The following is a 12,624-nucleotide window of genomic DNA, read 5'->3' as shown; positions in this document are numbered from 1 at the left end:
TTCTTGACTAATACTGTCAAAATTGGCCTTTCTCCAATTTAGAACTTCAACATTTAGATCTGGTTTATCCTTTTCGATCACTATTTTAAATCTAATAGAATTATGGCCCCAAAGTGCTCCCCCACTGATACCTCAGTCACCTGCTCTGCCTTATTTCCCAAGAGTAGGTCAAGTTTTGCACCTTCTCTAGTTGGTACATCCACTACTGAATCAGACAATTTTCTCGTACATACTTAACAAATTCCTCTCCATTTAAACCCTTAACACTACGGCAGTCCCAGCCTATGTTTGGAAAGTTAAAATCCCCTACCATAACCACCCTATTATTCTTACAGATAGCTGAAATCTCCTTATAAATTTGTTTCTCAATTTCCCTCTGACTATTAGGGGGTCGATAATACAATCCCAGTAAGACGATCATCCCTTTCTTATTTCTCAGTTCTATCCAAATACCTTCCCTGGATGTATTTCCAGGAATATCCTCCCTCGGTACAGAGATAATGCTGTCCCTTGTCAAAAATGCCACTCCCCCTCCTCTCTTGCCTCCCTTTCTATCTTTCCTGTAGCATTTGTATCCTGGAACATTAAGCTGCCAGTCCTGCCCATCCCTGAGCCATGTTTCTGTAATTGCTATGATATCCCAGTCCCATGTTCCTAACCGTGCCCTGAGTTCATCTGCCCTCCCTGTTAGTCCTCTTGCATTGAAATAAATGCAGTTTAATTTACCAGTTGACTGCCTTGTTCCTGCTGTTGACTGTTTGACTATCTTCTTTTCTCAACTGTACCAGTCTCAGATTGATCTCTTTCCTCAATAGCTCACTGGGTCCCATGCCCCCCCCTTAATAATTTAAATCCTCCTGAGCAAATCTCCCTGCTAGTATATGAATCCCCTTCCAATTTAGATACAATCTATTCTTCTTGTACATGTCACTTCTACCCCAAATGACACAAAAACGTGAACTCTTCTTTCAAACACCAGCTGCTCAGCCATGCATTCATCTGATCTTTCCTCCTATTCCTGCCCTCACTAGCTTGTAGCACTGGGAGTAATCCAGATATCACTACTCTCGAGAGCGTCCTTTTTAAATTTCTGCCTAACTCTCTGTAATCTCCCTTCAGAATCTCAACCTTTTCCCTTCCTATGTCATTGGTTCCAATATGGTCAATGACCTCTTGCTGGCCCCTCTCCCCCTTGAGAACATTCTGCACCCTCTCTGAGACATCCTTGATCCTGGCGCCAGGGAAGCAACACAGCATTCTGATTTTTCGCTGCTGGCCACAGAAGTGTCTGTCTGTACCTCAGACTGGAGAGTCCCCTAACACAATCGATCTTTTGGAACCCGATGTACCCCTCATTGCATTAGAGCCAATGTCAATACCAGAAACTTGGCTGTTCGTGCTACATTCCCCTGAGAATCCATCACCCCCTACATTTTCCAAAACAGCATACTTGTTTGAAATAGGGATAGCCACAGAAGACTCCTGCACTACCTGCCTACCTCTCTTACCTTTCCTGGAGTTAACCCATCTATGTGACTGTATCTGTGATTTTTTCCCCCTTCCTATAACTGCCATCCATCACATCCCCTTACTGTTGCAAATTCCTCATTGCCTCTAACTGTTTCTCCAATTGATCCATTCAATCTGGTAGGATTCACATCCAATGGCATTTATTGCAGATATAATCCGCAGTAATCCATAAACTCTCCTTAAACTCCTACATCCGACAAGAAGAGCATATCACTCTACTGAAGGCCATTTTTGCTCCTTCACAATCTACAGACCCAGAAAATAACACCGTCTTATTCCTCTACAAAACACTGCTCCAGGTTAAGTTAATAGTTATAGCTTATTTTTTAAGTTTAATCAAGAGACATATCTCAAAAAAAAAATCAAGGAAGAACCCACTCTATTCACTACTGCAGACTTTCTGTAGGCCACACTTAAAACTATTTACTTATCTGCTTCTCTGCTGTGACCTCGCCCAAACAGGTTCCTCCACAATTAGTTCTAAATTTCACTGTTTGCTAATTTTCCCAGACACTCTCCGATGTCCAGTAATACATGAATTCAAACAGCAAAGGCAGTAACTGTGCAGGTTCATTGTGGTGTCAATTTCTTTCTTTCTCTCTCTATCTCCCCTTCTCCAGCATGACCTCACCATGTGCTTCCTTTGTCTGTACCTCTCCCTTTTAAAATTGCTGTTATTTTGACTTTTTTCTCTTCAGTGTTCCAAAACAATGCAACAGCATATAAAACAGCAATTGTTGCACTTGGGATTTGAGGAAATCACCTCCAACACTTACAATACCTCAAAAATGGAGCAGCTGTTACAGCCAGAAATTTTTCCTGTCCTCCATCTTGGATTACCCAGAATCCCTTCATAAACCCTTGCAGATTTAGTCCAGTGCTGTTAATGCTTTTCAGATATCTGTTATCACACCTTGTGGGGATTAGAGTCTAGCTTTTCCCCACTACTGATGTTAGATTTTGTCTGTAATTCTGTGCTTTTTCCAATCCCTTCCTTTTTAAATCGTGGGGTTTCAGTTGCCATCCTCCAATCTGTAAGTACTGCTTACAATTCCGCAGAATTTTAGAAGCAGTCCACTTAAATCTCCAATATTTTCAGGATCACTTTCTTTAGCACTCTGGGACATAGATTATCGGTGCCTCTTCATTTGTTAACCTTTAACCCCATTCATTTCCTCAGCATAATTTTATTACTAATAGTGATTTCCTTCAATTGCTCCCTCTCACTAGACACTTGTTTCCCTAACATTTCTGAGAAGTTACTTATGCCCACTGTGTGATTCTAAGATTCTGTCAAAAATTAAAGAGTCTGGTGAATCACTCTACACCGTAGATCAATTTAACTCGGTCAGGTTGATAGGTGATAACTGGTTTGTGACCGTGGACTAATGACTTCAGAAGGAGAACATCAAGTCAATATTAAGTTTCAGATAGAGACTGGTACATCAGGACTTCACAGACCTGTGCATGTGGCTTGATGTGGCATAATGATTCAAAAATGGAGCTCTGGAAAGTAAGGTTAGGGCTAAATGACAGCACAATATTGTGTTAAGAGGAAAGCAAGAGAAAGTCACTTATCTCAGCTGGAACAAGGCTAACAGTTGCAGTGGGCAATGTGTCACAACACTCAATGCCATTGACTGCAGAACAGATCCTATAGTGTTTTCAGGTTTAGGATGTCTTCCTAGAGAAAATCATCTCAATGTAGGTGAAAGCGTAAGAACAGTTGATCAACTGCTGAGGGAAATTCCAGCTGGCCTCAAGGCTAGCCTGAAAGACAAGATGGAAGAGCTAGAAAAGAAGTGGGTAAATTGCAAAGTGACAACACCTGCAGAATGGATTAGCAGCACCATTACGACACGGGGTAAACTCTACGGCTTAATTTAAAGCCAGCAACACACCCGAAAAGATTTGTCCCGTGCAGTAATCTGTAAAAATTCGAATGGCCAAGAACTATGTAAAGTAAAAAAAAAAAGTATAACCGAGAATAATTAACTTACCACTATTTATAATTTTTTTCTCTAACCTGTGTTTTACCTTCCCTTCAAAATATTAGTCTGAAAAAACTCCCAGTTAAGATTTACAAAACAACACTTGTCAAAACTAGGCAGCTTTAGGTTCTCATCTTCGGATCTTCCTGTGTCGTCTTTTCTCCTTGTTAGGAATTTCTGCATTACAGGTTACTGATCAAAAAGGTAATTTTAAGAGAGATTTTTTTTTAAGCAGTCTGCTACATGCAAGGACTTGGCAGTTCTCCTCTCAACTGCTCGATTTTCCCCTTGGTCTTATATCCCAGAGCATCGTATTGTGTCATTGGCTTTTAAGATTGTCAATATACACAATTCAAACTTATTTGGAAATTGGTAATTTTTCATGGTATAATTTAAATGGATTGGCTGAATTCGAATTTGTTTTTGTCTCCAGGCAATGAACTAATCAAGTTGTTCGACCCAGTATTACATACATTGTTGCTTTATCGAGAACACTTGGTGCTATGTCTAGTAGGTTTTAACTTTTTTAAAGGTACACCCACATCTTCATAATAGCATGGTAACAGTGTAGCAACCTACAAAGCTGAGCGTCTGCATAGACCCAAAAAGTCAAGATAACTCTCTGCAGAGATTTGACTGCACAAAATTTGAAAGATGGTTACTGGCAAGTGAACATGATGAAAGCAGAAGCTTTTAAACTACATTTTGGATGTTATTTGGGAGATACAGATGGTTCAAAAAGCTGTTTGGATTTGGAGACACAGGGAAGAAGCCATAACAGACTATGATCAGAACCTAGTGTGATTGCTAGAGAGCGATTGCCAGTGAACCTAAGACCGAATTAAAAAATCGGCATAAAAGATGACTGAATTCAAGTACATATGTCACATGCTGACAACAAATCGTCTTTGCTTGGACCTCAAAAAGCGTGAGTTGTAGCAATGATACAGCTATCCATTGCAGTGTTACAGTTTGTTGGATGCATCAACTATTTAGCAATATTCTTGCTCAGTTTCTTGCCAGAGTGTGAACCATTATGTTGAGCTACTGCTGAGGTCGTCCCAGTGGTATTGGAGCACAGAACAAGAAGCAGTTCTGCTAAAATTGATCAACTTATGATGACAACATTAGTGTTGAAATATAATGATTTCAGTCGTCCTGCATTGAGTAACAAACCAACTGCAGCAAGAAGACCAGTTGTAATTATTTCTAGTGTGTTGATGCAAACAGAAATGACACCATACTCAGATGAAGAAAGAATGTCTCGCCTTTGAATTTGCTTATAAACATTTTCAAAAGTACTTACTTGAAAAGGTCAAAATGGCAGTCAGATGTGACTATAAGCAATTTCAAAACATTTTTCACATGCATTACTATCTGTTCCAAAGTGCTTGAAATAAATCTTATCTTTGGTTACAAAGATTTACCATCTGGATATGGCATGTAAGCACATGAAACAGATGTATGTCACCAACATCCTGTTGAGAACAAGACTCTCTGTGATGAAAGAAGAGGATACTATGACCGTGAGGAATCTTCCAGAACTAAAAAGAAGCAACAGTTCAATATCTGGAAGTCATCAACAAGTAGAAAGATTGAATCTAACAGACAAGTGCCTACAAGTGATCTATCCAGCAAGATGCAACCAAGTGTTGCAAGAATTTCTGATGAAAAAATGACCTGAAAGTATCAAGGAAGTTCATGTGATGTCACAAGCATATTGGGTACAGAGTTGGATTGATGGTCCAAGATGGCATGTTGTAGAGAAGAAAGAGTCATTATCCTTAAGCAATTGTGAGAAAAGATGGGCCACTAATAAATTGAGTCAAGTCTGAAGATGAGCAATACTCTAGTGGCCAAACATTAGGAAAGAAATCAAGGACCGCATCAACCAATGCTGTACCTGTAATGAATACCAAGTTAAGCAAATTAGAGAGGCACTGATGACACACAGTATCAAAGATGGAAGAAACTGGGAGAAGACCTCTTCACTCTCCACAGGAACTGATTGTCTTGATAATACAGATTGCCTTGTGCAAGTCTATTTAGGATTTGCACATTTTTTTCATGATTCCGTTGGCAATTTTCATGGCTACATCCGCCTTTCCATTTTACTAGGGAAAAATGTAATGGTGATGTGTAGTGCTGAATTTCACAATCTTTTATTAAATTGCTGAATTCTTGATTCATGAACTGTCACTCATCGCAATATTTGAAATGCTGTAACAGTCCAAGTGTGCAGGATGGTGGATCAGCTGACTTCAGTGACTAGTAGTGAGATTATAGAATACCGGAAAATACATTATCGGTGCAAAAAACTGTACTCATGTGACCTCTTCCACTGAGCACTCATTGCAGGCATGCATCTTACAGGAGTTCAATAAAGATAAAATACAAATAAGAATGTCTTGTGAGCCTGTTCCTGGGAAATACCTTGAAATGTTTTACTATTTTAAAGTGTCTACATAAATACAAGTACTTGTGATTTATTATTCTATTTCCACTTTCTGGTTAATTTTGCAGCTTTAATGACTCTCTTTCTACTCACTAACTCACCTCTCATCTTTTTTCTAGGTTATAATGGAAGCAATTTATAATACTAAACCAAAATTTAAAGTAGCAGTATTGACTTTTGGACTGAGTTTGTTATTGGGGATTTTGATATTGGCTACATGTATTTTTATGTTTTGTAAGGTAAGACTTATATTAATTCAGTTCTCCAATCAAATACAATTGATTGTATTCTTTGTCTTTGGCTGCCTCCACTTTTCCAACATTCTAGAATGCAAACTCAAGGAAAAATAATTTACATCTAATTTATGTAATTCATAATATTTTGGACTCTATCGAGTTCACCAACTTCAGTTAATAACCACTCCTCACATTCTATTCGAACATCAGCTGTTGTAATTACTCTGCTCTTCCTATTCTCCTCTTTTATTTCCTCACATGCCTTATTACTTATCCTTCTTTTGCCTTGCATCATCATCTGTTCTGTCATTTAACCTCTCCTACCTTCTGTTCATAATGGAAGGGATCACAGACCTTTTAAATTCTCCTTCCACCTTTCCCAGCTTCTATATTTGCTTAAAACCTGCTCTATTTATACCAATTTCTCATAAAACGTCAGTGACCTGAAACATTAACTGTTTATCTCTTCATGGATGCTGCCTGAAATGCTGAAACTTTCTGTTTAAAGATTTAAAACTGCATATCCTATTTTTCTGATATGAAATGCACAGGTATTTCCCATGTCAAAGTACACACTAAGCAGTAGAAATATATTGTTTAAGGAATATTGGTGAAATGCAGTTGTATATTTTGATTCCTTCATATTGTCAATTTGTCAAATTATGAAACAAAGAATATCAATAATTTGCATGTCTGGATGGAGGTTTTGCTCACTGAGCTGGAAGGTTCATTTCCAGACTTTTCGTCACCCTACTAGGTGACATCTTCAGTCGGCCTGTGGACGAAGCACTGTTGGTGATAATTCCTGCTTTCTATTGAGACGTTTGGGTTTCTGACATAATTTCCTGTGGTGATATCATTTCCTGTAGTGATGTCATTTCCTATTCTTTCTCTCAGGGGTGGTAGATGGGGTCTAACTCGATGTGTTTATTGATAGAATTCCGGTTAGAATGCCATGCTTCTAGGAATTCTCATGCGTGTCTCTATTTGGCTTACCCTAGGATGGATGTGTTGTCCCAATCAAATGATAGCATTACAGCTCTGCTGGGGGAGGATATTCCTGTAAATATGTCCAGGGAAGTTATTTGGATGGGAACTGAAAAATAAGAAAGGGATGATCACCTTATTAGGATTGTATTATAGACCCCCTAATAGTCAGAGGAAAATTGAGAAACAAACTTGTAAGGAGATCTCAGCTATCTGTAAGAATAATAGGGTGGTTATGGTAGGGGATTTTAACTTTCCAAACATAGACTGGGACTGCCATAGTGTTAAAGGTTTAGATGGAGAGGAATTTGTTAAGTGTGTACAAAGCAATTTTCTGATTCAGTAAGTTGATGTTCCTACTAGAGAAAGTGCAAAACTTAACCTACTCTTGGGAAATAAGGCAGGGGAGGTGACTGAGGTGTCAGTGGGGGAGCACTTTGGGGCCAGCAACCATAATTCTATTCGTTTTAAAATAATGATGGAAAAGGATAGACCAGATCTAAAAGTTGAAGTTCTAAATTGGAGAAAGGCCAATTTTGACAGTATTAGGCAAAAATTTTCGAAAGCTGATTGGGGCAGATGTTCGCAGGTAAAAGGACGGCTGGAAAATGGGGAGTCTTCAGACATGAGATAACGAGAATCCAGAGAAAGTATATTCCTGTCAGGGTGAAAGGAAAGGCTGGTAGGTATAGGGAATGCTGGATGACTAAAGATATTGAGGGTTTGGTTAAGAAAAAGAAGGAAGCATATGTAAGTTATAGACAGGATAGATCCAGTGAATCCTTACAAGAGTATAAAGGAAGTAGAAGTATACTTAAGAGGGAAATCAGGAGGGCAAAAAGGGGACATGAGATAGCTTTGGCAAATAGAATTAAGGAGAATCCAAAGAGTTTTTACAAATACACTAAGGACAAAAGGGTAACTAGGGAGAGAATAGGGCCCCTCAAAGATCAGCAAGGCGGCCTTTGTGTGGAGCTGCAGAAAATGGGGGAGATACTAAATGAGTACTTTGCATCAATATTTACTGTGGACAAAGATATGGAAGATATAGACTATAGGGAAATAGATGGTGACATCTTGCAAAATGTCTAGATTACAGAGGAGGAATTGCTGGATGTCTTGAAACGGGTAAAGGTGGATAAATCCCCAGGACCTGATCAGATTTACCCTAGAACTCTATGGAAGCTAGAGAAGTAATTGCTGGGCCTCTTGCTGAGATATTTGTATCATCGATAGTCACAGCTGAGGTGCCGGAAGACTGGAGGTTGGCTAACATAGTGTCACTGTTTAAGAAGGGTGGTAAGGACAAGCCAGGGAACTATAGACCAGTGAGCCTGACGTCGGTGGTGGGCAAGTTGTTGGAGGGAATCCTGAGGGACAGAATGTATATGTATTTGGAAAGGCAAGGACTGATTAGGGATAGTCAACATGGCTTTGTGCGTGGGAAATCATGTTTCACAAATTTGATTGAGTTTTTTGAAGAAGTAACAAAAAGGATTGGTGAGGGCAGAGCGGTGGATGTGATCTATATGGACTTCACAGTAAGGCATTCAACAAGGTTCCCCGTGGGAGACTGATTGGCAAGGTTAGATCTCACGGAATACAGGGAGAACTAGCCATTTGGATACAGAACTGTCTCAAAGGCAGAAGACAGAGGGTGGTGGTGGAGGGTTGTTTTTCAGACTGGAGGCCTGTGACCAGTGGAGTGCCACAAGGATCGGTGCTAGGTCCACTACTACAGTTAGTACATTTGCAGATGACACCAAAATTGGAGGTGTAGTGGACAGCAAAGGATCTTGACCAGATGGGCCAATGGGCTGAGAAGTGGCAAATGAAGTTTAATTCAGATAAATGTGAGGTGGTGCATTTTAGCAGGACTTATACACTTAATGGTAAGGCTCTAGGGAGCGTTGCTGAACAAAGAGACCTTAGAGTGCAGGTTCATAGCTCCTTGAAAGTGGAGTTGCAGGTAGATAGGACAGTGAAGAGGGCGTTTGGTATGCTTTCCTTTATTGGTCAGTGTACTGAGTACAGGAGATGGGAGGTCGTGTTGTGGCTGTACAGGACATTGGTTAGACCACTGTTGGAATATTGCATGCAATTCTGGTCTCTTTCCTATTGGAAAGATGCTGTGAAACTTGAAAGGGTTCAGAACAGATTTACAAGGATGTTGCCAGGGTTGGAGGATTTGAGCTATCGAGAGAAGCTGAACAGGCTGGGGCTGTTTTCCCTGGAGCATCGGAGGCTGAGGGGTGACCTTATTGAGGTCTACAATATTATGAGGGGCATAGATAGGATAAATAGGCAAAGTCTTTTCCCTAGGGTTGGGGAGTCCAGAACTAGAGGGCATAGGTTTAGGGTGAAAGGGGAAACATATAAAAAAGAGACCTAGGGGCAACTTTTTCACGCAGAGGGTGGTGCGTGTATGGAATGAGCTGCCAGAGGAAGTGGTGGAGGCTGGTGGGGCAACATTTAAGAGGCACTTGGATGGGTATATGAATAGGAAGGGTTTGGAGGGAAATGGTCCGGGTGCGGGCAGGTGGGACTTGATTGGGTCGGGATGGAAGGGTTGGTCCAAAGGATCTGTTTCCATGCTGTACATCTCTGTGACTCTATATTGGTGTCCTTCCTCATTTCTATGAAAGGATACTAGTGAAAGAGGTTCATCTCGTTTTGAGCCTAGTTGATGTTCATGTATACTAGTGGCTAGTTTTCTGCCTGTTTGTCCATTGTAGTTTCTGTTACAGTCCTTGCATGATATGTAGTATATAACATTAATTTTGCTTGTTGTCTGCATAGGGTCTTTCAAGTTCATTAGCTGCTGTTTTAGTGTGTTGGTGAGTTTGTGGGCTACCATGATACCGAGGGATCTGAGTAGTCTGGCAGTCATTTCCGAGATGCCTTTGATGTAGGGGAGAGTGGCTAGGGTTTCTGGACGTGTTTTGTCTGCTTGTCTGGGTTTGATGCTGAGAAATCTGCGGACTGTGTTCATTGGGTATCTGTTCTTTCTGAATTTCTGTTTTATTCCTATTCTGTAAAATTATTGTCAATGACCTCTTTTGGTGTCAGTCATTCTCTGATGGGCCATAACCAGACAGAGATTTCTACACTTATGGCACAGTTAAAACTGCAGTCTGGACCCAATGATGATGGTACCAGATGCCAAATTGCATTCAATATTTACAAAAAGACATCATCAGCTTTTGGATGGTGAATAATCTGCCTGATCAGAATGCCAATTCAAAAAGTTTCTGAACAGCAGGATTTGGAATAGGTTTGTCAGTCGGTGGATTTCACTTGTTCAGTTGTCCTGTTTATTTGAGTTGGGTAAAGGTGGATCTCCACTCCAGAAAAACAAATCAGTATTTATACGTGCACTTACATTCATGCATATGGTTTTTTTTATGTTATTACTTCATAAATAGTTTTAATTATTTTACTTTATCCATGAGGTGTAGGAGACCTAAATCATGTTTTGTCCAGTGTCACTAATTTTTAGTATAAACTAGTCTTGCCAATGCCATTCTTGCTTGTCTGCTCATTCTTTGAAGAGATGATGGCAGAGTGGTAATGTCACTGCACTCATAATCCAGAGATCCATTCTTTGGATTTGAATCCATTCTAGAGATGAGTTTGAATCATACCATGGCAGATATTGAAATTTTAACTCAAAAAGATTCTGATCATAAAAACCCACTTGGCTCACCTTAGGTGAGGAAAGCAGCTGTCCTTAACTGGCCTGGCCTACACATGACCCCAGACTCTCAGCAATGTGATTCGCTCATAGCAGTCATTTGAAATGGCCAAGGGACCCAATCGGTTCCAGTGCAATTAGGGATGGAGATAAAGTGCTAGCTTTGCAAGTGATGCCAAAGTCCCATATAAGAATCTAAAATGAAGATCATCTGGGTGCTTATGTGGTCCTGTGGCTACATAGATGACTACTAAGGTCAATTTGTGCCCAGAAAATTCTGTGGTTAATAACAATGCTTTTCGTTTTCTACTTTGATCACGACTGCTTTTTCAGCCAGTGTCAATTTCATTTCACTGCATTTGACTGTGTTGTTGCAGAGTACAAATGACAATAAATGATCATATTGTTATGTGCGAAATTTGTGACCACTGTTACAAATATCAAGAGGAAAGACTTTCATTTATAGTTTTGTAATTTTTTTCCCTTCTCTTCCCCACCCCCTTTAGTGTGGATTCTTTAAAAGATCTTTGAAAACCAAACTAAATAATGAAATGAGAAAAACAAATCTGGAAGAAATTTGGATGCCAATAAGTCAAGAGGAAAATGATGACAATTTAATAGATGAAACACTTGCATGTAAATCAAGATTAAGAAAAACATGAGGAATGCAAATGAAACAGCATAGACATTACTTAAAAACTGGAAATGGGTACTTATGTATATTTCAGTGAAGACATCTGAAAATTGTACCATTGATGATTGTGCAGGAATTCATGAAGATGTATTCTATATTATAACTTGTAGAGTCTAAACATGTGCTACTTTGTGCATGCAACAATTTTAAGTTGCTTCTCTTTGAACAGATATTTTCCACTGTATTGATCAAGACAGTATTACTTCTATGAGGTGTATTTCAATCTAACCTTGAATTTAAAACAAACAACTCTAGTTTATCGATAACTACGTTGTCCCAACTAAAAACCAAAAAAAGTGAAATTTCCTAGTAGGCAGAATTTTACATCTTCCCACTGATAAAAATGAACAAATTATTATGTTCATTATTTGAGATTGCTGCATCTACGAAGATTTTCTCCTCACTCTGAATATGGAACTAGTTTTTAATATATGAAGAAACAAACTGAGAGATGGTGTTCTTGAAATGTTTTTCTTTATTATGCAGTGCAGAATGAGACTTGAAATGCTGGCTCTTTGAAAGTTATCCAGTTACTGGTCTTTTATTTTATCTGGGTTCTGCAAACTTGGTTATTTAAGCACATTCCTAGTTAATTTTGAAAAGTTTTTGTCAATTCTGCTTCCATGGCACTTAAAGGTCTGTATCATAACTGCTTGCTTTTTAAGAAGATAATCCCTCAGCTCTGTGATTCTTTTAAAAAGTGCTATAAATCTGTTTTCTACGGTTACCAATGTTCCTGATTTATTCTGTACAAACCTTGCTTCAGGTAATAAATAGTGAGGAAGACAGTAGAAGTCTTCAAGAGAACATTGACAGTGTTAGAATGGACAAATGGAAGTTGAAATACAATGCAGTAAAATGTGAAGTGGTCTGTTTAACAAAGAAAAATGAATAAAGAAGGTGCTGAATGGTATCTTTAAAGGGTATGAAAGAGCAGAAATATTTGGGGGTGTTTGTGTGTTAAAAATGGTAAAACGGTATCAAAGCAGTTAATATGTAAGATATTAAGCTTCATAAACAATGGCATGGAGTACAAA

The 12,624-nt window shown here is 39.2% G+C and overlaps 1 protein-coding gene across 1 annotated transcript in view; it reads left to right on the top strand.

The window, feature by feature from the left end:
* Positions 1–12,314, top strand: part of itga4 (integrin alpha 4) — a 170,470-nt gene extending 158,156 nt beyond the window's left edge. The window contains exons 27-28 of the mRNA XM_072579090.1: positions 6,096–6,215; positions 11,400–12,314. Of these exons, the coding sequence (XP_072435191.1) occupies positions 6,096–6,215; positions 11,400–11,555 (276 nt within the window). The 3' untranslated portion in view covers positions 11,556–12,314. The remainder of the gene's footprint in view (positions 1–6,095; positions 6,216–11,399) is intronic.
* The last annotated feature ends 310 nt before the right edge of the window (positions 12,315–12,624 follow it).

Source organism: Chiloscyllium punctatum, chromosome 10 (genome assembly GCF_047496795.1).
Source record: "Chiloscyllium punctatum isolate Juve2018m chromosome 10, sChiPun1.3, whole genome shotgun sequence".
Lineage (NCBI taxonomy): Eukaryota > Metazoa > Chordata > Chondrichthyes > Orectolobiformes > Hemiscylliidae > Chiloscyllium > Chiloscyllium punctatum.
The sequence above is the reverse complement of the archived record's forward strand: the minus strand, read 5'-3'. Positions and strand labels throughout refer to the sequence as shown.